Here is a 26,354-nt window from a genome sequence, read left to right on the forward strand (position 1 = left end):
TGTGAATGATTTTCTGCCCAGATAACTCTTGAACTCTCCATCCCGCAGACCAGTCATCATGGCCAGGACTGCTACCTCTTGCTGCAACTTGGGTATATTCGACGCCTCCATATTGAATCTGGATATGTATTCCCTCAAAGATTCCTGAGGCCCCTGGATGACTGACATCAGCTCCCCTGTCATCCTTTCTCTGGCAATGTTTGCCACGTATTGGGTGCGAAACAAGATAGCTAGCTGCCGGAAAGATGTTATGGTGCCTTTGGGTATTTTACCAAACCAGCTCTGTGCCATCCCCTCTAGAGTGGAAGGAAAGACCTTACACCACATAGAGTCTGTGTTGGTATATAGCATCATGTGTCCCCCAAAGGCAGAGAGGTGATTCGTTGGGTCTGTCTTTCCGGAGTATTTGCAGGTGGGCATTTTTATCTTTTCCATTCTTTCAGAGAGTATTTCATCGCAGAAGGGAGAATTATCAGGCTTAACTACTGCTCGGATGGGATTGGGCGTACCTGACACGGAGTGGTGTCTATGACTGGGTGCTTGTTCAGTCCTTGCCCGGGGTTGAGCTCTGCTTGGTGTGATACTCTCTGCTTCATACTCTTGATTATCAGCCCCTTCCATGTCTTGCTGCAGATTCCTCCTCCAAACATTCGGACTATGTTGGGGTCTGGGACGTTTTCTCCTCTGCTCAACCTCAACCTCTGGGGCTGTTCTCATGACCTGGGCTTGTGGGGTTGTTTGAGTAAGGAATGTCAGGACTTCTATTGCTGTGCGCATCTGGTCGGGTGAGAACTGTGCCCCCAATCGTGCTAGTGAGGCACTGGTTGGAATTGGGATACCCTGGCCCTGGCTAGGGGTTGCCATAGCTCTGGGTTGTGGTGTCTCTCTTGGCGGACCAAGACTCTGAGGCATGCCGAACAAGGGTACATTTGTGGTTCTCTGGTTGTTTTTTGAGGTGGGTGGTTCTATCTGCTGGATTATCGGTTCGCTTGACTCAGTCATTGTGTGAGAGGGTAGGTCTTTTAGAAGCAAGGTCTGGGAAGTCCCCTCCTTCTAGCGCCACTTGTTCCGAGTATGGAACTGGGGGAGCCCTGCCTGGTGATGTTGCCCTGTCAGACAGAACGAACGTAAGCTAACCTCGGGGGTTTAACCGAGGAAACCCCCTCCGATGCCTAAGTCAGCAAATGAGATAATGCTCTAGAGAGAGAAAGTAGAGAGGGTTAAGAATTGTACTTGTATTGAACGTGTCCGCAAATGAATGGGGACGGCAGTATTTATAGGCGTACTATTCAGTACTTTGGCCTATTCAGATGTGCCGCGTGTACGCTAGTGATGTACTTGTTGTTTGTCCTTTTACTTAACGACGTATCTATGTTGTCGTCTAGCAGGTCGTTTCCCCGCAGACCTGAGGGTCTGTGCGGTTCTTGAGGACTTGTGGTACTTTCAATAGGTACTTCCTGCGGTTGCTTTGCTTGATCTGTCTTATCAGATGTCCGATGGTCTGCTGTGACATGGATGATCTGCTAGGTTACTTCTACTCCGTACAGTCAGCATTGCTCTACGTCCTCCACCAGTTATCAATATAGTCTTATAGTTGTGTAACAGACTCTGCTTTGGTTGTTCAATTATGTTGTATGATTCTGCCCTTGATCTGTTTCATTATAAAGACTCGTTGCTTGTTATCAGCTAGACCAAATATCAGTGCTGTAATGTTGCGTTTCTTTAAGGTAAAGATTGGATTGGTAGAGGAAACGTACGTTGCAGACCACTAAAAATAAGTTAACTTAGTGGCTGACATTGACTAAATTAAATTTGGGAATTATCTGCTTAATATTTTGCTGATCTTGTTGTAAAACCTTCTTTAGAGGAAACTGATCTTAACAAGATCATATTGGGTATTATTGTTTTTTTTTTCTATCTTGACACTGGTGACTTAAATTGCAGATAATACGTGTTGTTAAGACATGACAGCTGATTGGTGTGCATTGCCCGATGAAATCCTCGGAGAAATGATGTTGAAACTAGATTCTGCTGAAGACATTATATACTTCTCTGCTGTTTGTCGGTCATGGCTCTGTGTGTATTCTATGGTAAAAAAAGGAGTGTACTGTGAAAATGCCATGGTTGATGCTACCCGAGAACACGAAAGAAAACCCTAATTTCTTTAGGAAACTATTTTGTCCAAATAAGCAAAAATGTTACCAATTGCAGCTACCTCAAACTTTTGGGGCTCGATGTTGGGGTTCATCATGTGGTTGGGTTGTTACACTTGATCTTAACCTAGAGTTGTATCTATTTAACCATCTTATCACAGCTCGACTTGGTCTACCCCCTCAACCAACCATGCCTGACCAAGCCAAAATAGATATTCATATGATACGTGATTGTTTTGTGGACAAAGCAATTGTTTTTAAAGCAGATGGAGGAGATAATGATTATATCGTCATAGCAATACTTGGTGAGTATTGCAGCCCAGTAGCTTATGCAAGGACCGGTGACAAAACATGGTCTTCAATTCCAGCTTCTGAGACATATAAAAGTGTGGTTGATGTTGTTCAATTTGGTTCACAAACACTTTTCTTGTATCAAAGAGGGGCGGTAGGATGTTGTGACATGAGTACCATGACGGTAATGGAATATCTACCCCAGCCTCAAGGTATTTTGGATAATGTTGGACTATTTAGATTATACTTGTTGGACTCATTTGGCGATCTTATAATGGTAGCACGACATAAAATGGAAGTTCTAAATGAGGATCCGGATGCGGTTGAAGGTTGGGATCTAGATGTTTGTTATCGAACAATAGATTTTAAGGTATATAAGCTCAATTTTGGCAACAAAATTTGGGAGGAAGTCAATGACTTGGGTGATGTCGCATTATTTGTTGGCAACAATTCTTCTATGGCAGTTGATGTATCATGTACCAATAATTGCAAAAACAATTGTATCTATTTCACTGACGATGAGTGGCAATTTTGGGATGGACCTACTCTTTATGGGGGGCATGATCCTGGAATTTTTAATATTGCCAATCAGGATTTCGAGATCCTTTATGAACTAAGGTTTCTTTCAAGTATTATTCCCAAAATCATAAATACTATTCTTTTTTTGGGGGGGGGGGGGGGGGGGGTATTTACAAATCATACATTCTTCTCAAAATCTCAATGGCGTTGGATTGTTTTTTTGTGTGTGATGCAACTCATACATTCTTCTCAAAATCTAAATCGCATTGATTTTGACTTTGATTTTTATTTTGACATGTGCAATGGGACGGGTCAGGGTCGGGTGGGTTAGAAATCAAGTGGTTTGGGTTGGGTCAGGTCAAGATAACTCTTTAACTGGCTGGACCTGGTTGTGGCCCATTTATCATCACCTGACCCAACTTGGCCCATTTATTAATTCTATAGCTCACGACATTTTGGTACCACCAATCGATATATTTTGAAGTAATAATTATTTATTTGGTATCCAAATTAAAAATGCCAACTTCTTCTAAGTTAGCTGATTAACAATATCAGTTCTAGCAATCAGATAATCATGAAACTGCAAAAATTTTAAAACTTGATGAAGGAATTCCGAGAACAAATGAACAAAACCCGAACCTAAAATAGCAAATTACAACTAAACAATCTGGATAAAATTATGGCCAACAACGAAAAGCAAATAAAATAATTTTTTTAATAGAAGAAAAAAATAAGATTGAAAAACTACATACAATTGAGGAAGAGATGTACTCCTTGGTGATGAGAAACTTTTGTGTGAGACCGCCTCACATGAAAGACCGCCTTGTTGGCAATCTTGCTGGCAGCCATGTTGGCGCATGTGCTGACGTCATGCTGACGTCAGCATGTAATTTTTTTAAAAAAAAAAAATTTCGAATTTTTTTTTGATTTTTTTTATCAGGCTTAACTAATTGGACTTCAGGCTTAACTAATTGGACTTCAGGCTTAACTAATTGGATTTAAGGCTTAATTTTTTTTTTCGATTTTTTTTTCAAAATTAAAATTTTCAATTTTTTTTGGGTACTAACTAAACTAGTGTAAAACATAATTAAAAGTAATAAAATCATAACTAATTGAATAACAAAATAGTTAAGGTATAAAAACAAATAGTTAAACTTATGAGTCGAATAGTTATTAATTTTAAACAAACTTATTATTAACTAAAACTCATAAAATTTTAACTAATTAGTTGCAATGCTTAACTAATTGATTTCATTGCTTAACTAATTGGTTCATTGCTTAACTAATTGATTTTGTTGCTTAACTAATTGAATCTCAAACTTAACTAATTAGTTTCGTGGTTAACTTAATTAAATGTAGTGCATAACTAATTGCTTCCAGTGATTCACTAATTGGTTTTAGTACTTCACTAATTGATTGCATGGTTTAACTAATATGTTACATTACTTAACTAATTTATTGCATTGCTTAACTAATTGGTTCTGAAGCTTAACTTATTAGTTTCATTTTTAACTAATTGATTCAATTGCTTAACTAATTATTTTCAATGCTTAACTAATTGGATTTCAAGCTTAACTAATTGAATTTCAGGCTTAAATTTTTTATTTTCCCGAAAAAAAATAATTTCGAATTTTGTATCTTAACTAAAACTCTGAAATTCGTTATCTGAAACTCAAAAATACATAACTAAAACTCAAAAAATCTTAACTAAAACCAAGAAAATCGTAACTTAAACTCGTGAAATCATAACTGAAACTCGGAAAATCGTAACTAAAGCCCTGAATTGAAACTAAAAAATACGTAACTAAAACTCAAAAAACCTTAACTAAAACCAAGAAAATCATAACTAAAACTTAAAAATTCAGAACTAAAACCTAGAAAATCAGTCCAACGTACAACTCCACTAAGAAGGCCATTATTTCACAATTATAACTAAAACTAAAACATAATTATTCTTATCTAAATATAAGAAAAATATAACTAAACTAAAAATTACTTAAATGCAAACCAATACTACGTATAAGTAAAACATTTTATTTTTTAACTAAACCCAGATTATTCATAACTAAAACATTACAATTCTTAACTAAAACTAAACTGAAATTAAAACACCAACGACATCATCAACGACCACGAAAAATAGTCCTTCCCTCCAGCTACAAAACCCTAGCGAGACTAAGAAGCTTCCTTTGTTCGCCTCGCAGCTTCCCTTCGCTCTATTCGAGTAACCACCAGCAGTACCATGTATAATGCATCGGTGGCCGCTGTGACGAGGCAAAGCCTCCTCCTCTTGTCAGATAATCAAAAATCGAAAACACCTAAATTAAAAGAGGAGAACAACACGAGAAATACAAAATTCAAAGATTTTTCATCGACCGGCGAGGTATGACCACCGCCGATTCATTACCTCATTTCAACACATAACCCGACAACTAGATCTGGCCTCCAACATAGACTGAATAACCGCCTTCGATTTGTTACTAGAATAGAGCGGCGGCGGCGACAAGGCCGAGAACTTCCTCACACGTTTCTCGCACCTTCGACCTGCTCGCCCTTTCCTTACATGCGCCGCCGTCATACTCGATCTCCTTCAAATTACCGCCGGAAAACCTCGATTGAAGAAAAAATTAAGATTCAAGATATCAAAACACAATTAAACCATAAAAACCTGAAAAATAAAAAACCTAAAACCGTCAAGTAAAAATGGAGGTAGATGAAGAAGAATGGAGAGAGAGATTGAAGATAACCTCGATCATTTCTTGCGACAAGACGTACGAATGGCGGCGGAGATTTAAGGAGAGAAGCGGCGAGGATGACCGACGACAGCGAAGATTTTGGGGAGAGGGAGGGGCGGAGAGGTTGAGGGAGGAGAGAGAGAGGGAGAGAGCAGAAATTAGGATTGAAAATGAAATGAAATGAAAAATAATGAAAAATGCATATTTATATTTATTTATTTAAAAAAATTCAGCTGATATCAGCACTTAGTTGGCATCTTGGTTGCCAACAATGCGGTCTTTTCTTTAAGACCGCCTTATACAAAAGTTTGTACTCGGTGATAGAAGGGAAAGACCATGAAATATAATGTTGTTGACTCTCGCCTATTAAGTCCCATCCCAACCCTTTTATCTTTAAATTTTAAAATTTTGTTGATCCTTTACGAGTCAGCCACATTAATATAAAGGGTTGGGTCTGACCCTGAAATTTCAAGGTTTGGTCGGCTACCTGCTTCATTGCACAAGTCTATCATTGAGAAGATGGATATCATTCAATAAACTGGACTGAATTGTGGGGAGAATCTGTATACTCCCTCCGTCCCTTAATACTCGACTCGGTTTGACCGGCACAGAGTTTAAGGGACTTGAATTGACTTATTAGTTTAATAGATAGTGGGGTATTATTTTAATGTAGTTAGTGGAAAATGTGTAAAGGGATAGAGTATGGCTTGAATTTATTATTATTTTTTGTATGGAGTAGGGGGTAGGTGGGTTAATAAGGGGGGAGTGAGAAATAATATAATATTGTTAAGTATTTCCATTTTTAGAAACAGGTCAAGTATTAAGGGACGACCCGATAAGGAAAACAGGTCAAGTATTAAGGGACGGAGGGAGTATATACCTGATGTGAGCAATTCGTATGATTAAAAAAATGACTTCCTCACAAAAAATAAAAATACTTGAGCAAGTATCCAACCGTTGGTACATCAATGACATAAGCAACTATCAAAATCTTGTAACTATTTTGTAGCTCAAAATCTTGTTAGATATTAATAATTTATTTTGGATCAAATAAATCAAGGGACTTACTATTTACTGCCCCATAATACTCAAAATTTCCCCATTCATTTACCCATATACCCTCCTTTATTTACCCCCCTCATTTACCCTCTTACATTCCCACCCCAAATCTAACCACCAGGTCCACCACCGCCGGCCACCACCTCGGACCACCACCGCCACCATCACGTCGTCGGCGGCATAATGACCGAGTCTTCACAAGAGGTTTTTTTGTGCGGAATATTTTTTAGAAACTTATGCATTTTTAGCTTGTACCATGGTTCAGGCTTATGAATTTTAATCTTGTCACTAGTGGAAAAAATACCTGTTGAGGGGGGCATTTTGGGTTTATTGAGGCGAACAAGGCCCGCTGCGACAGACGTAGCTTCAACAGCTCAGTGATCTGTTGAGGCGTACATTAACTTCATTTATATTAACCCAACAGAGCAAAGCGTATATATAGTACGTATGTTTACAATTTTTAAACACCTAGCTAGTCTAACAAATTACAACTTATATTAACAACTAAAGACAAAAGGCTAGAGAGCTAATCTAACAAATGTCTCTAATCCAGCCACTTAGGTCCCTTTAGATCATGCATTACAAACCTTAAGTAAGGTCGTGTTGACTTTCTTCCAATCGACTCGATCCCTAGCCTGCAAGTTGCATGGAAGGAAAATATATATGAGTACCAAAGTTTACACTCACGATATTGTCTTTACATTCCATTGAAGCATAAAATTAAAAGATATAGTTGCAGACTATAGAGATAATTAAGTACGTTGTTGACCTATAACGACCCAATGAGCCTTAAATAAGCATACGTAGATTAGAATGAGTTTTAGAAAGTTAAAGCTATGTATATTAGTCATGTAATAAGAATCAAATGAGTCCTTAGGTTCTTTAGTTCAAAGTTGGGAGCGGAAATGTCATTTTAGCTCTAAACATGACCTATAACGACCTAATGAGCCTTAAATGTGCATAAATAGATTCGAATGAGTTTTAGAAAGTTTTAACTATGCATATTAGACATGTAATAAGAATCAAATGAGTCCTTAGGTTTTTTAGTTCAAAGTTGGGAGCGGAAATGTCATTTTAGCTCTAAACATGACCTATAACGACCTAATGAGCCTTAAATGTGCATAAATAGATTCGAATGAGTTTTAGAAAGTTTTAACTATGCATATTAGACATGTAATAAGAATCAAATGAGTCCTTAGGTTTTTTAGTTCAAAGTTGGGAGCGGAAATGTCATTTTAGCTCTAAACATGACCTATAACAACCTAATGAGCCTTAAATGTGCATAAATAGATTCGAATGAGTTTTAGAAAGTTTTAACTATGCATATTAATCATGTAATAAGAATCAAATGAGTCCTTAGGTTCTTTAGTTCAAAGTTGGGAGCGGAAATGTCATTTTAGCTCTAAACATGACCTATAACGACCTAATGAGCCTTAAATGTGCATAAATAGATTCGAATGAGTTTTAGAAAGTTAAAACTATGTATATTAGTCATGTAATAAGAATCAAATGAGTCCTTAGGTTCTTTAGTTCAAAGTTGGGAGCGGAAATGTCATTTTAGCTCTAAACATGACCTATAACGACCTAATGAGCCTTAAATGTGCATAAATAGATTCGAATGAGTTTTAGAAAGTTTTAACTATGCATATTAGACATGTAATAAGAATCAAATGAGTCCTTAGGTTCTTTAGTTCAAAGTTGGGAGCGGAAATGTCATTTTAGCTCTAAACATGACCTATAACGACCTAATGAGCCTTAAATGTGCATAAATAGATTCGAATGAGTTTTAGAAAGTTAAAACTATGTATATTAGTCATGTAATAAGAATCAAATGAGTCCTTAGGTTTTTTAGTTCAAAGTTGGGAGCGGAAATGTCATTTTAGCTCTAAACATGACCTATAACGACCTAATGAGCCTTAAATGTGCATAAATAGATTCGAATGAGTTTTAGAAAGTTTTAACTATGCATATTAGACATGTAATAAGAATCAAATGAGTCCTTAGGTTTTTTAGTTCAAAGTTGGGAGCGGAAATGTCATTTTAGCTCTAAACATGACCTATAACGACCTAATGAGCCTTAAATGTGCATAAATAGATTCGAATGAGTTTTAGAAAGTTTTAACTATGCATATTAATCATGTAATAAGAATCAAATGAGTCCTTAGGTTCTTTAGTTCAAAGTTGGGAGCGGAAATGTCATTTTAGCTCTAAACATGACCTATAACGACCTAATGAGCCTTAAATGTGCATAAATAGATTCGAATGAGTTTTAGAAAGTTAAAACTATGTATATTAGTCATGTAATAAGAATCAAATGAGTCCTTAGGTTCTTTAGTTCAAAGTTGGGAGCGGAAATGTCATTTTAGCTCTAAACATGACCTATAACGACCTAATGAGCCTTAAATGTGCATAAATAGATTCGAATGAGTTTTAGAAAGTTAAAACTATGCATATTAGTCATGTAATAAGAATCAAATGAGTCCTTAGGTTCTTTAGTTCAAAGTTGGGAGCGGAAATGTCATTTTAGCTCTAAACATGACCTATAACGACCTAATGAGCCTTAAATGTGCATAAATAGATTCGAATGAGTTTTAGAAAGTTTTAACTATGCATATTAGACATGTAATAAGAATCAAATGAGTCCTTAGGTTCTTTAGTTCAAAGTTGGGAGCGGAAATGTCATTGTAGCTCTAAACATGACCTATAACGACCTAATGAGCCTTAAATGTGCATAAATAGATTCGAATGAGTTTTAGAAAGTTTTAACTATGCATATTAGTCATGTAATAAGAATAAAATGAGTCCTTAGGTTCTTTAGTTCAAAGTTGGGAGCGGAAATGTCATTTTAGCTCTAAACATGACCTATAACGACCTAATGAGCCTTAAATGTGCATAAATAGATTCGAATGAGTTTTAGAAAGTTAAAACTATGCATATTAGACATGTAATAAGAATCAAATGAGTCCTTAGGTTTTTTAGTTCAAAGTTGGGAGCGGAAATGTCAAACAAAGAGGCAGGGCTGTGTTTGATGACATAAAACCTAATTAGAGAAATTATTAGAGAAGTGGAATTAATGCAACTATCTTACTTATAGTTAGAATTCTTGGAAAATATAATCTCGGTTTGTATTTGCAAGAACAGGCACATTGGTAATGTCTAATTCTTATTTAAAAGAAATATGTTCATATATCTCAACCAGTTTTTTCATAGCAAGCTAAGGGAGACTTGCAGCATCAAGAATGATGAGAGAGGGAAACAAAATGATCCACTTTTAGATTTGGAAATAGGAAATGGGTTTTTTAAAGGGTAATGATATATGCAGCTTTTAAGTTGTAAATAAGCATTTAATGCATTTCCTAAATTGAAAGTAATTTTAGGAATGCATGACAAAATCATGTGTGAATAGCTGTAATTAATGCTTAGTTTAGGTTAATGTTTCCATTTTTTATATAATCTAGATTAAAAAGAATTACAGAATGACAAACGTAAGACTGAAGTGAGGTAGATAAATACCTTACACTTTTTTGAGGAGACAAAATTATTGGAGGGATTTATTATAAGAAAGTCAAAACCATGTTGTAGATGGGATGAATTCCTCAACTAAGCATAGTTTATGAATTCCTCAACAAATTATGGGAGGCCTTTCCTCTCATGTTACAAGGAGGGAAAGGTAGCGCTAATGCAAAAAATAAATGAAAGTTGTAAGCACAATACAGTCAGTGAGAGGAAAGGCACGCAGCACAATACAGTCAACTAATTATTGGAGGCCTTTCCTCTCATGTTAGGCGCAACATAGCAAAGGTTCTAACTCCAACTAGAATAAAGATGTATTCCGCTAAGAATGGGGAGGAGGAAGGGAGATTCAAGCTCGTTCCATACTTCGATCTTAATAATCAGATTATAATGAAGGTCAATGAAGTTTTTTTATCTGAGACATGTCATCAAATTATCCAGAATGGAAACAAGAACAAATTGCTATCAGATCAGACAATCCAAAACCAAGACACTGTTTAACTCTTTAAACAGCAGGCAAAGCAACAATTAACCAAAATATAATAAAATTACCTGCAGTCTCTGGATGTTGAAGTTAGACAGTTTCAAGAACCGAGAGCATTAAGACTGGAGTATAATGGCCTTCATCTCAGCACCAACAGACAAGTCAGCACCATCACAGAAATCTCAGCTTAGTTCTGAAACTTTTAGGATGGCTCTTGCTTTCTCTAGAACATATAAAGCAATTAAGCAAAACACGCACCTAAGGTGACACTGTCAGGATCACCTTCTCGGCATCACCAAAGCAGTGGAGAGAGACCGTGCCTTCTTTGACTTACCATTATCTCTTATGGAGCAGGCCACTTCAATACTTCATAGCCATTTTGGCCACTTAAATCAACTCATAACAAGAAATAGGTAGAGATTCTAAATTCACTGAATCATATACTAACCACACAGGCACGCAGATAAAAAGGGAAAGATTTTCATAAAATGTTGAAGAACTTTGTGAGAAATATCTGAAAATTACACTTTTAGGAATGAAAGAAACGTATCTTACAAGGATTTACAATTTGAACAATACATCCCTGACTCACCTATTATGATGAGATCAGACATGAAATAAGTTAGAGATCTGCCCCTTCCCTTTCCAACTACACACGGGTTGATGGTGATCTCCAAATAATGAAATTTAAGTTGAGGCATAGTGACATACCAGCAGGTCAAACAGTATGTATCAGGTAATAATATGATAAGCAATTAGATGACCCAAAACCAAGACACGATAGAACCAGTAGCCAAGCCAACTACTAAGAACCGTATACTAACTAAGAACATAGACAGAACAAAAATATTGCCGAAAAACCCTAATCCCCAATTTTTCGCAATTGCAGATTTCAAACAACAGCATCAAAAAATTGTCAAGATTTCTACAAACAAATATGAAGAAACTATTCTATTTCCACTAAACTTCTACAGAAATTTAGTCATCGATTCGCAAATTTGACAGTAAATCCAAACAAAAATTGTAAAAAATGAAAACAAGTTAAACAGATTTAAGAAGAAATTGAAGCTTACTTAAGAAAATTGCTTGAGTTGATCGGAAATTTGATTGAGTTTCCGGCGCTTTTCTTGATGATCTTCTCAACAGCTTCAAAAATGTCACAGTATGAGTTTGCGTTGGAAGCTAGAGATGTGAAGTACGACGACCAGTTTGGAAGAGATGTCGCAGCTAGCTTATCTGTTTGGCGGTGGTTTTGATTTAAATTTAATGTGTGCCTATTGAGGCGGGCAAATGAAGGCCCCCTTCAACAGAAAGACCCTATTGAGGCGGGCAATTAAAAGCCCCCTTCAACAGCTTCTTTCTATTGAGGCGGGCTAAGAAAGCCCCCTTCAACAGCTTCTGTAGAAGCGAACACCACAAAAGCCCGCCTCAACCTGTTAGTAAAATATTTGACCCGCGTTGACTAAGTAGCTATTGAGGCGCGCTTATGTATGCCCCCCTCAACAAGGGGGCTACAACAGGGGTTTTTTCCACTAGTGTGTACCATAGTACAGACTTATGAGTTTTTAGCTTCGACCATGATATTGACTTATGCAGTTTAAGCTTGTACCATGGAAGGAGCTAAAAATTCATAAGCCTGTACCATGGTACAAGCTAAATATTCGTAAGTCTATATTATTTAAGGTTTTGATTTGTTGTTGCATTTGATTTAATATAATCGGACAAAAAATAGAGATTTATGAATGTTTAGCTCCTTCCATGGTACAATTTTTTAAATTAAATGTTATAGGGAGCTACAAAGTATTGTAGCCAACCAATGTGAAACTTTATAGCTTAAATCAATTGTAGTTAGAAATTTGATGTGGCAAACTAAGCTACACTAACTTGTAGCTCACCATTGGAGTTGCTCTAAAGGCTATATTTGAAGTTCTAAAGGCTATATTTGAAGTTCTGAATGTCAAATTCGAATAGGAAAACTTCCTTGATCATTTTAAAAAAGATTTTGTGTCTTTTATCACCTAAAAAAAACTTGTTTTGTAATTTAACACCTTACTTAATTTAAATTATATTTAAACACCTTAAAAAACATAAAATTTAGAAATCAATACCCGTTAACATTTTCTATTAGGAAAACATTGGTAGGGCCCATATTTACACTTAATCATCCAATTTAGAGTTATCCTCCATGTTTTCATTTAATTCCCGCTTCTTGTTTTCTGCCCTTCCTCTTCTATCCGAGGAAGTATAAATCAATATCTGATATGTATTTCACAAATACATATCACCCATTAAACGACAAAATAGGGATAAGATAAACATTAAAGGACAAAGTCAATTTTTTTTTATGAAAATGACATCCGTTTTGGGAAAATGGCATTGGTTTTTCCAAAATGGCATCTTTTTTTAGAAAAATGGCACCTGCTTTCATTTTTGTCTTATCTCTATTTTGTCGTTTAGTGGGGTGATACGTATCTTGAAATACATATCAGATATTGGCCTCTCCGCCCTCCTTCTCCCCTTTCTAGAACTGCTCTACTTTGAATCTCTGATGCTTCTCTTCAATTCTCACCCAACCACCCCACGCATCTGAATTGGTACTCCGTATAAAAGGATAAAGTATATTGACTTATCAAATATGTGTTTACAAATACATATCATAACAAAAGACAAAATAAGAAAAAGACAAAAAAAAAAATTGCTGTCAACTTTTTTTTTTTTGAAAATTATCTCACAAAAAAAGCTGACAGCAAACAGTCACTTAACTTAATCAATTCCACTTGCATGGACCCGGTCCACCATAAGATTACCATGGACCAGGGTAATTAGGTAATTTTAACAGTGAGTAAATTATAGAAATTGTAGGTTCTGTAAAGTAACTATATCTCCAGAATAATAACTATGAACATAATAATGATAATGATAAGAGTAACTATTTTATCCAAAGAGTAACTATATCATATAGAAAAGTAATTTTAACTGTAAAACAATTACTACTATATATTCATTTTTGCAGACAAAAAGAGTAAATTATAGAAACTATAGGTTTAGTAAAGTAACTATATTTTCAGAATAGTAACTATGAAATAAATAATAATAATAATAATAATAATAATAATAATAATAATAATAATAATAATATAGTAATTTCGATGAGAGCAATTATTCTATCCAAAGATTAACTATATTATATAGAAAAATAACTTTAGCTGTAAAACAATTACTATATTATAAAAATAAACAATATGATATAGATGGTTTAGAGGTCATATAGTATTTTTTTTTTATTATATATCACATAATTACTGAAATATAAAAGAGTAACTATATCAAAAGTAACAGTAATTATAATTCTTGAACAATAATAAAGAAAACATTAACTACTTGGTTAGTTGTTTTAGCTACGACATTCTAATTCTTTGCATCTATAAATAAACCATGTTAAACTCAAATGTTTTTTGAACTAAAAAATACTAATCGACACGTTCACGTGGACCACGTCTCTTTTTTCCACCAACACATCATGTCCTTCCTCTACCACGTTCTTGGTTTCCATTGTTGTCAGGATTTTCTTCTTCTCCTGCTTTTGTTTTCCTTGTAGAATTTATTCTTTGCACGATTTCAATTCTGGGTGCATCATCTCTTGTATTTCTGAATCAATAATATTTAAACTAAGTTAATAATTTAACATTTAAATATGAAAAAATAACATAGTAACTATGTAAAACGTGTAGTTTCTATTATGCATCATATAGTAACTCTTACAATTAACGATGGTAAAATACTTGCAGAATTGCATATATAGTTATTGTTATTGTTATAGTCATATAGTTACTGTCAAAATAATATAGTCACTTTTATTAATAATAACATGGAGTACAAAGAAAGATCATAAAATGAACATAATGATAAGATAATAACTATTAAAAATATATAGTTACTATTATACATGATATAGTAACTCTTAATATTAATGATAGTCATATACGAGCAAGGTTGTAGATATAGTTATTGTTATGATCATATAGTTGTTGTGATCATAACATAGTAACTCTTATTACTAATAACATGGAAGACAACAAAGAACATGAAAAGAACATTATAATATACATAAAAAACTATACCAAACATATAGTTACTATAATACAAGATATAATACCTATAAATATTATTGATGGTCATTTAGTCACAGAGTTGCAGACATAGTTGATGTGATAATAATATAGTAACTCTATCCATAATACAGTAACTATATCATTAAAAATATAGAATAACATAAAAACATGCACATAACATAATAAACTAACATAATACCTATTTCAAAAATATAGTAACTATATAAAACGTACAATAACTATTAAAGAAAATAAACATATGGTAACAAGTCATGATAAAATAAACATAATATCTATTTCAAACATATAGTAACTATATAAATAATATAGTAACTATTGAAGAAAATAAACATATGGTAACACATCATGATAAAATAAACATAGTACCTATTTCAAACATATAGTAACTAATATAATAATATAGTAACTATTGTACACATATAGTAACCATTATAATCACACAACAACTAGCTTAACATATAGTGACTATTATTATAATATAGTAACTATTGTACAAATATAGTAACCATTATAATCATATAGTCACTATCTAAGAAGCGGACAAATACATACTCTAAATAACATAGTACATAATGTAATCGTATAGTAACTATTATTTATCAGAAAGTCACTATAAACTGTTCATAACATAATAACTATCTTAAACACATAGTTACTGTTTTAAACTTATAATAACTTTCTAAAAAATATAGTGACTATTTTAAACACATAGTTACTGTTTTAAAGTTATAGTAACTTTAAAAAAAAAGTATAGTTACTCTAAAAACTACTACTAACATAAACACAACGAACATTCCAGTGACTATTAAAAACACTAATTCGCAACATAAATTAAAGGTGACTATATCATTTATATACTAACTAAGTGAAACACTAACCCTAATTTCAACAAAACAACAAACATTTCGAATCACTCAACAAAATAATAACTATTGTACACATATAGTAACTGTTGTACACATATAGTAACCATTAAAATGATATAGTAACTATTGTACACATATACTAACCATTAAAATTACATAGTACCTCTTTAAACCATATAGTTACTGTATTACTCATATAGTTACTATTTAAAATCGTGAAGTCACTGATCGAATTCGCGAAGTGAAAACGATACTTCGGTAAAACACAAACATTAATTTCTTCAAAACAACAAATATTTTCAATTTTAAATAAAAATAGACTTAAAATTCTTTAAAAAACTACAAACCGAGATGTGATCTCTAAAAATTCTTGTGAAGATTTGTAGGCGAGCGCAAATTCTTCGATTCGATTTCGGCAATGATGAATCTCCTTCTTGATCTACTACTTCCTCCAATTTTTCCTCATCAAATAGATCCAATCATAAGAATTATAAGATAATTACGAAAAAAAATCGAACAAAACCTAGAAATTTGGGCTAAATTTTGAAAAGCATAGAGAGAAAATAAAGAGAGAGAAAATGAAAGAGAATGAACAGAATGTAGATCTGAAATTTTGAAAAATAAAAAAGTTTAAAACGTATATAAAGTGGGCTAGACACAAATCGCATTAAAACTCTTCAAAACACATAGTAACTCTTTAAAACACATAGTTACTGTAATACGCATATAGTTACTATTTAAAATTACAAAATAACTGTCACGTGACAGTTACATATGTTACCCATAAAAATTACTCCGTTGCCCTGGTCCACGCTAAGTTAGCATGGACCGGGTTTATATTAGTGTAAATATAACTTAATTATCTCATCAAAAAAGTTGACAGCACACAGTCACTTAACTTAATTATCTCATTCTAATGTGATAGTGTGAGTCGAGTCTCTAACTTCATCGAGTTTTTATGTAAAAAAAAAAAAAAAACTTTATCGAGGTAAACTTTTTTCAGTTTTATTTGAAATTGAAATTTATGATAAGGAGTACCCATTTTTAGGCAATTACACTCTTCGAAAATGATAAAGGTCGTAACATGCGAGCTTTAAACCGTGTCACAATAACGACATGACATGCTTATGTGTCATGTTTTAAATTGGAAACTAAAATATTTAACTTAAATAACTTATTATACATGTTACAAAAAAAGGTAGGAAAATCTTAATATTCTAATTTGTTTCCTTTTTCATATCGACTACCTTATTTACGTATTTTCATAATAAAAATATTGCATTGATAGTAAAAATATTCTGATGACGCATGCCCTACGTGGCGCCTATATAATGTACCAATTAAATTGCGACAACTAGCTGTACTAAATGTTGTCGCAACTTGCGACCCTTATCATCACCCTACACTTTTATTAGTTATTACTAAGTATACTTATGATTTATGGTGCGTTCTATTTACTAGATTTTTTTTATGAACTTATCGTATCTAAACTAACTCGAACTTATCTAAAGTTATTAGAACTTATCAAATCTTATTTTAATTAAGTTATAAATTGTAGGAAATTTTGATATTTACTACCTTAAAAATACACCACTTTTGTATTTACTATCTTATGAAAATTTTATTTTAATTTACTAATTAAAGTATGTTTTTGTTTAGATTTACTATCATTTTACAGTTTTCTCATTATAAAATTAAGATATCTCCTTCATTTCTTAATCGTTTAAAGTGATTCAAAGTTTATTATTTTCTTTTTTCTATAAAGATTTCATTGCGAACGACATTTCAAAACAATTTTTTTGATAATTCACAAATATTTTTAATTCATTTTACCTTTTACAAAACTTTAAAAGCAGAATCTCTATGGAATCTTTACACATAAATGAGAATGTGTTTTGAATCATTTTAAACAATTAAGAAATGAAAGAGATATCTTAATTTTAAAATGAGAAAATTTTGAAGTGGTAGTGATTCCAAACAAAAATCTAGGTAATAAATTTAAATAAAACTAGATTTTAAATCTTGTGCGATGCACAAATCTTTATTCATATAGATTGTGATTGAAATTTATTGTACATTGAAATTGTGGTACATTTCACGTTATAATAAATATCTCAAATAACGTAACAAAAAGTATAAGATATATACTAAGTATAAAGAAACGTAGGGAGTAAAATATCTCACATGTATTTTTAAGGTAGTAAATACCAAAAAATCATAAATTATACTCGATAACCCCTATTTATTCTTGAACTAATTAACCAAACTTAATTATACTTATCTAAACTTATATTTCTTGAAATAAGTGGAAATAAGAAAACTTCATACCACATAATCACTTGTTATGCTTAAGTACGTAAAAATCCTGCAAAATCAAGAGCCTTGACTGCTGGAAAGAAGCTACGCCTAAGAGCATCATCAACCTTGACATTGCACTAATGTCAAGTGAAGTTTAACCCATGTCAAGCCTTTCAATGTTGACTGAATATTACTGTCAAATGGTTGCTGCACTTGCCATGGGTCACATATGTGACCCAATGTCAAAACTTGGTGCAAGAGATATGTGGGGCAAAGGGTAATTGTTGTTATTTTTTTTATTCTCCCTTTTCCTTCTTTACCAGCCCATCAGCAATGTATTGCAGTAATTATACTTTATTTCCATGGCTTCTTTTTTGTTTTTCTGTTTAGGTTGATGTAACTATGCAACTTTTAATTTTTTTCTTTGATGAATGCTATTAATATTGATTTATTATAACTAATAGAAATAGTATTGTTTTAAAAAAGTTAGCGACAATATCAAATAATAATAAAATAATATGAGTATATTGTAAAAATAAATTGTAATATAATTAAAGTTTTAGTAGTTGATAAAATTATTAATAGAGAGATAATTAGAGATGGGAGTATATAAAAAGTAGGTGAGAGAAAATTATGACCTTATGTCAAGATTGTGGGTGAAAAAAGAGGGGTTAGAGTAGGTGATATGTCAAGTTAGTGAAAAGTGAGGTGGAAAGAGGAGAAGGATGAAAGAGAAATTATTTTACACTTGACTGAGAGTCAAGAATGCATATGGTCAAACAAGATTAAGTGAATACCAGAATATACTTATAATTTATTTATTTTTGAATAAAACGTGAATAGTTCAGTAGCGAGTTAGACTCGTGATCTTCTCGAGCATACACATCATATTAAACTCCGATGTAACAATGTTATATGTATCGATCGTAGAGTCAAGTAACGGTTTGTTCTCCAATATGGGGTAAAATGTTAGAACTAAGTCCATGCGATGCACGATCAATATTTCATTTGAGGGGATTTGAGTCCTTCATAATAGCCCTTCGTTAATGAGATTGTTCTTTTAGTTTGTGGTAATTTAGTTGCATTATATAGAGCATGGTAGTTGACTTCAAGTAAAATTTATATCTTACTAGATTAGATCCCGTGCACGCACGGGTATTTAACCAGTTTTTTTTATAATATATTTGACTGAAATATTTCTCTCCCATGAGTTACCGCATAATTAATAAATCCTAAACACTCATTTAACCATCTTGCAATTTTAGTCCTACTACATATTGCATATGTTATATGCATATAATGCTAATTAGACCAAAATATTCGATATACTAATATGCTAATTTAATTTGACCAAAATGTTAAGTAAATATATTTTTCATTATAAATCTATTGATTTGACTAAAATGGAAAATTATTATGTGACATCTATTATTTCCATAAACATATGCAGAATATTCTTTTTTCTATACATAAACAGTTACTCCGTAATAAAAAAATGACAGAATATTAAAAACACGGAGTACAAATAAAGTAAAGATTGTTTTAGGAAAAAAAATTCGGGGGGGAATTTTGCATCAGAAAGTGACATGTGTCATTTATGTTGTCTGTTTTAGTATAAAATAATAGATTATCTTTACTAAGTAATTATTTATCTATTTGGACTCCTAGCAAAATTTATATCTTATTATCTTTTTACCAGTAGTTGACTCCTAGTAAATTTACTAAGTTCTTATTTATCTATTAATCTATTATTTATGTATTTGTACTCCTAGAAAAATTTATCTCTTATTATCTTTTTACCAATGGTTGAATCCTATTAAATTTACTAAGTGTTTATTTATCTATTAATCTCTTATTATCTTTTATCGGATATTTAACTATTTTTATTTTAATAAATCTGAAATAATATTAGTTGTATTATATATATATATATATATATATATATATATATATATATATATATATATATAGAGAGAGAGAGAGAGAATTAGAGGAAAAGAAGTTATTGGTTAATGATTTCATTAGTACCTCAATATGAAACTATTACAAAATATCATACTCTGTAATTAGGTTCGTGCGTAAATCTGTTGAATGAGTCACTGCAGCAACAACAACAACAAACAACCAAAAAAATGTATTAGAAAATACTTCCTCCGTTCCGCAATAGATGTATCGTTTCTCATTTGGGCACTATTCATCAACTAAGTTTGACAATCATTCTTTCACATTATGTAAGAATAAAAATAGTCAAGTGAGATTTTGTTAAATTCGTATCAATGCGAGGATTTCAAATATCAAGTTTTTATGATTTTTACTTAGACGCAATTAGAGATATTAATGTTTAAAGAAGCGTGTTTGAATACGTGAAAAAAGAAATGATGCAAGTATTGTGAAACGGAGGTAGTACGAATTATACACTATATATAAGTTTCGCCACATAAAAACATGCATGCTTACATGATCATATATTCACGATGAATGAATTAATTTTACATTACTATGATAAATAGGACATCAAAATTATAATAATAATAAAAAAATGCTATCCCTTTATATATATAGTACGAATATCAATCTGACATTTTTTTTTAAAGTAACTAGATTAGATCCCGTGCACGCACGGATTTTGATCATGTTTTTCACAAATTATTTAACGGATTATCTCTCAAACTACTGCATAGTTATAACATTGTTAACATACTCATTTAAATTTATTCATCTAATGTGCATATTTAAAATGTTTTTTTAGCTATATTTAAAATGCTAGTATGGTAAGTTGACAAAACTATTGAGTGATATATTTTTCATTATTAATATAGTGATTTGACTAAAATAATACCAATTTAGAATAATTATTATTACGTCGTCTCTATTATTTCCATAGTTTATAAACTAAATTTTGTTTCCATACATAAATAGTTTATAAAAAAAGATAGAAAATAAAACATATACAATTAATTTTTTTGGAAAGTGGTTTTTGGCGGGAAAAAATCGCACCAGGAATTGACACGTGTCATTCCTGGTGTCAATTTTAGTATATAGTAATAGATAGGGGAGAGGGTGCAATGGGGGGAAAAGGGAGAAGTTAATTAAATTTAAAATTTTCTAAGGCCACAGGTCGGTCACGTGATGAAGTGAACGTTGGGAATTATGGTCAATGTCCTTTTTTTGACCAAAGGTCTCAGTTAACAAAAAAAAAGGTTCATGAAGGTCCCAATTTGTCACTATGCTTACAAAAATGTATTTTCTCACAAAGTCGACCTTATAAAAGGTCTGACAAATTTTAACCCACTAACCAATACTTGCATATGTTTAACCCACTAACCATAACTCGTATTCGCCTACCTCATTTATCAACCATGTCCAGTCATCGTTGTATTGATAAATACAATATGGATTTTGATGAGTTAAGAGGTGCTTTCTTGGAAAAGGTAGTTATTATTCAAGTTGATGATGGAGAAGATGATTATATTGTTAGAACAATTCCAGGCCAACCTAATGGAAGCATAACTTATACAAAGCCGAGTGATCTAGTATGGACTTCAGTTATAAGTAAGGAGATAACTAAAGGAGCATGTGTGAAGGATGTTGTGCGTTGGGGGGTTCACAAATGATATTCTTGTATCGGGACCGAGGAACTGGATATTGCCACATCAATGCACTTGATCATTCAGATCCAGAGCAACCGACGATAATGAAATATCTACCTCAACCCTTAAATTTTTATGATGGTAGAACGCTAGAAAAAGTTTACTTGTTGGTGACATTTGGTGATTTTATAATGGTCTGTCGATTCAAACAGTGTAATGATAATGAAAATGGGGATAACCCCTTGTGTTCGGATTTTTCTTATCGAACAACGGATTTCGAGGTATACAAAATCAAGTTAGGCACCAAAAATTATAAGCATGTTCATGAGTTTTACTTCAATATCGTTTGTTAGTAGATCAAACGTTAGTAATTGCAAGAGCAATTATATTCACTTCACCGATAATGAGTGGCAATTTGGGATGTGTTCGACATTAAGGGGGGTCATGATGTTAAACTTTTCTACATAACAAACATGGAGTTGGAAGCTGTGTATGAAGGTGATGATATAAATTATATTTGTTGCACTGCATTGTGGTTTATGCCTAACTTCTAGCTTATGGTTTCTTGAAGTATTGTACTCCTTATCAATTTTAGCTTATACGGAGTACTATGTAGTAAGTATTCTTTGTCAGGATATTTTAGAGTTAAGCTAAACAATGGGGACTCAGCTTTCAAATTTTTCACTCTTTATAACCTATATCTTTTTTTTTCACCCTTTACGACCTCAAACTCATTTTACGGCAAGTTAACTCAAGGCTAACCCACTGTTAACCACACCAACCATATATTATGTATACACATACAAAAAGAGGTATAAACTAATGTTTGGGGGTCCAACCTTTCACATTTTTCACCTTATAGGACATATATATACCTTTTTTCCCACCCTTTTGGACCTCAAACACAAATTATGGTGAGTTAACCATAGCCCAATCCATTATTAAGTTATTATCCAAATGAGCAACATTATAAACAATAAAATCAATTAGATGCATAAAATACAATCATAAAAAATTAAAACAGTAAAATAAAGTCTCAACTCTTGCATTTTCTCCATTAGCACCCCGTTATCCATGACTATTTTACGAAGAACTTGGTAATAATGTTAAAATATAAAGCATATATGCCGAAAAAAATAAGAAAATGTAGACACATGTCGAGTACCTAACAACATCACCAAAACCAGATTAATTTTCACTAACTTTCTATCCAAGAACACGAACTCAATAAACATAGAAATTGTGCGATCGTAAGTTCATCCGAATAATCAGCACTTTGTTGGTTATATCCGATTGAAGTTGGTAGATGAAGATAATTCACCAATTCATTTTGGTGAAATCGAAAAAATAAAAAATAAAATGGATCAAATTTTCGACCGAAGAACAACGAAATTCATCAAGAATTTCTATCAACCCAATAAACATCGAAACCATAAATTTAATGCAAGTAGGTGAGTTTGGGGGGAGCTTTTGATTTTGTTGGTTTTTTTTATCAGCAACGAATTTTCGATTGCTTTTGAGAAGAAAGATGAAACGGGTGTTGAAGATTCTAGGGAATGGGGAGATTCCTTTGATTATCTATAATGAACGTCGGAAATATTGTTCCATTAGTGATGAATTTGACATTAATTGTCTGGTTTAAGTTAGTTTTTTTTATTTTATTTTATTGGTGATTGATATGCTATGAGAGTGCGAGATTTTGAAAGACAAAATTGAGGATCTTGGGTGATGAAAAGTGGAATTGAATGAATAATTAATTATACCAACTATATATTAATTAACATGTAATTTTAAAAAAGAAAATGATTTGGAATTAGATATTCTCCTTAAAAAATATTGATTTAATTTCCTTTAATTATCATTATTAATGGGCATTGTTAAATAACGCCCTACTTTATCCCATTTTTCCTATCTTATCCTTACTAATTTGCCATAGTTTCTTACTCTTTTTTCTTACATTTCCCCTCTTCTTTAACATAACTCCCACTCTTCCAAAGCATACCCACCAGTCCACCACCAACGTTACTGGAGTACCACTATTAGTCTGACTCTAACAAGCTGAAAAAGTGGTTGGCCATCAACTCCATTGTTGCGATCTGCCTCACCTACCACACCCACATTTCTACTAAGGAGAACCACCACAACACCTTGTCGGGTGACCCAAATGGTTGAATATTATAATCGTATAATAGCAAGTGCGCACAAAGTATATTCGATTTGTGAAAATTCATACATTTTCCCCAGAAAATAGGGCGAAACTGCATCTAAATGAGAGTACACCAACGGACAGACTAAGTTAAATCCATTTTAGCCTACGGGATAGACTAGATCCAAATGGGTGTCATCCAAATGAGTGTACACCATGGGTGACACCCATATTGTGCTAGTTTATACCATGGGGTGGACTTAATTAGAGCTAGTTCAGCCCTTCACAATTTTGACGACATTCCCGTCCAGCGCTAGTCCGAGGATTTGATTCCTCGATGTCCAACACAAGTATGCACCCACGAAATAACCCCTTGGAAGTATCACATTTCATGTGGATCTATAATTGAATACTTGAAGAGGAGACAAAATACAAAACAAAAATGTTGCTGAAATACAAAACAAAAATAAAACCTTGAAGAGGAGGTGAGGCGATGGGAGAATTGCGGCTTCGATGGGAAGCGATGAAGCAGCATGGGCAGCGGTGGCTAACATCGGTGGCCAGGGTGTTTGCTTATGTTGTTTGCAGTGAGGGTGAAGGGGAGCGTGAATGTCCCCGTCAAGGATGTCATGGTGGTACTGGAACAGTGAGAGGATCAAGAGAGGAAAAGCAGTGAAGGTGGAGAGATAGACTATCAGGGAAGGTAGATGAGGGGTGGGATTAGTAAGGGTAAGATAGGAAACTTCATGATAAAATGGGGCGTTTTGTTTAATTATAGGGAGTTAAATAATAAGTCAATTATTAATCGGGCACACTTTATTAGCTTAATTCTCATTGGTTTGCAATTTAGAAGGTGGACCACTGGCGGATCCAGAAATTGTACTAAGTGGGGTCACTATTACAAAATTACTGAAAAATTAACTAAATTAGATACTTTTTAATACAAATTAGTCTAAAATTAACTAAAATTATGTAATTTTTTTGGCCAAGTGGGGTCAAGTGACCCCACTCCCTACACACTAGATCCGCCAGTGAGATGGACCATGGTGCACATAGAGCATGGTGCACCTTAAGAACATTAGTATATAATTAAAAGAACATCTGGTTAAGTTAAAAGAACATCGACATATATTTTTTTATATTTTTAATAAATTGTGATTTTTTATAACAAAAAAGTAAAACATTATATTGCATGTTCTTTTGTCATAGTGTCATGTTCTTTTGTTTATGCACATGTGTTCTTTTGGTGCACATGGTGCACCATGCTCTATGTGCACCATGGTCCATAGTCCACGGATTGCTCATTGGTTAATAGTTAACAATGATTTACATACAAACCAATCGGTAGCTGACACGTGGAATATTTACAAGGGGATTGAACTTTTAACCAAGGGGACTAACCTTTTGTTTGCTTGGGTTAGTTTTGACCGGAAAGTTAATAATAGGTCTCAAACAGTGAAAAGAAAAAGGTTTATGTCCCAAACGGTGAAAATATAAAAGGTAAGACCCCAACGTTATACTTAACTCAGAGATTTTTATATTGATTTTCGTTGTATTTTCATGGCGCCTTGTCCAAAAACATTCATACAAACTTATCATTCCTGAACTCAACATATAACAAACTTATCCAATTAAGATGTCTTTAGATGTATGATTCATAATTATTTTTTTTTCAAATTACGTTACCAAAACACTAAATATTGACACACCAAAATATACTACATATGTGGAGGAAATATACAAACAAACACAATCAACAGAGAAAGAAAAGAAGTACAAGTGATTCAATTGCACAATATGCGGTCATCGTTCTTGTACCAGATTTAGTTAAAACTAGATTAGATCCCGTGCACGCACGGATTTTGATATATTTTTTCAAAAAATATTTAACTGAATATCTCCCAAACTACTGCATAGTTATAACATTTTTAACATACTCGTTTAAATTTATTCATCTAATATGCATACTTAAAATGCTAATACGACAATTTGACCAAAATATTGAGTGATATATTTTTCATTATTAATATAGCGATTTGACTAAAATATTACCAATTTAGAATAATTATTATTACGTCGTATCTATTATTTCCATAATTTATAAACTAAAATTTGTTTCCATACATAAATAATGAGTAGTTTATAAAAAAAAGGTAGAGAATAAAAATAAAATAAAAAAGATAAACTTTTTTGGGAAAGTAATTTTTGGCGGGAAAAAATCGCATCAGAAATTGACACGTGTCATTCCTGGTGTCTCTTTTAGTATATAGTAATAGATGTCAAGACTTCGCTTATGTGAATGAACCAGTTCTATTGAAATGCAATTTCAATTTGACACTTCATTTCAAATTTATGCCAACCTTCTGTAAACTACTACTTTGTATTCAATCTGAAACTTAATTGCAAAAGATTTGGCGTGTTGTAGTTCTTTGGATTCAGAGGTTACTTTATCTCCAACAGAATTCATTAAATCAACACATTACCTGAGAAAGTTTTGGCTTAAAGTGACTTGTGTCCATGGACATAAGTGGCTTGTAATTGTTACCCGCTAATTTGGTATTGGTACT

At 32.9% G+C, this 26,354-nt stretch overlaps 1 protein-coding gene across 1 annotated transcript; it reads left to right on the top strand.

Annotated features, from left to right (window-relative positions):
* The first annotated feature begins 1,964 nt into the window (after window positions 1–1,964).
* Window positions 1,965–24,463, top strand: LOC110801153 (F-box protein At2g26160-like). Its single transcript, XM_056834420.1, has 3 exons — window positions 1,965–2,057; window positions 2,101–3,062; window positions 24,268–24,463. The coding sequence occupies exons 1-3, from the start codon at window positions 1,965–1,967 to the stop codon at window positions 24,461–24,463; spliced, it is 1,251 nt and encodes a 416-aa protein (XP_056690398.1).
* The last annotated feature ends 1,891 nt before the right edge of the window (window positions 24,464–26,354 follow it).

This window comes from Spinacia oleracea, chromosome 1, assembly GCF_020520425.1.
Source record: "Spinacia oleracea cultivar Varoflay chromosome 1, BTI_SOV_V1, whole genome shotgun sequence".
Taxonomy (NCBI): domain Eukaryota; kingdom Viridiplantae; phylum Streptophyta; class Magnoliopsida; order Caryophyllales; family Amaranthaceae; genus Spinacia; species Spinacia oleracea.

Coding starts and splice junctions, on each gene's coding strand:
- LOC110801153 (XM_056834420.1), top strand. CDS start 1,965: ATGACAGCTGATTGGTGTGCATTGCCCGATGAAATCCTCGGAGAAATG. Junction 2,058..2,100: donor ACATTATATACTTCTCTGCT/GTTTGTCGGTCA, acceptor TGGTAAAAAAAG/GAGTGTACTGTGAAAATGCC. Junction 3,063..24,267: donor GAGATCCTTTATGAACTAAG/GTTTCTTTCAAG, acceptor AAAACCTTGAAG/AGGAGGTGAGGCGATGGGAG.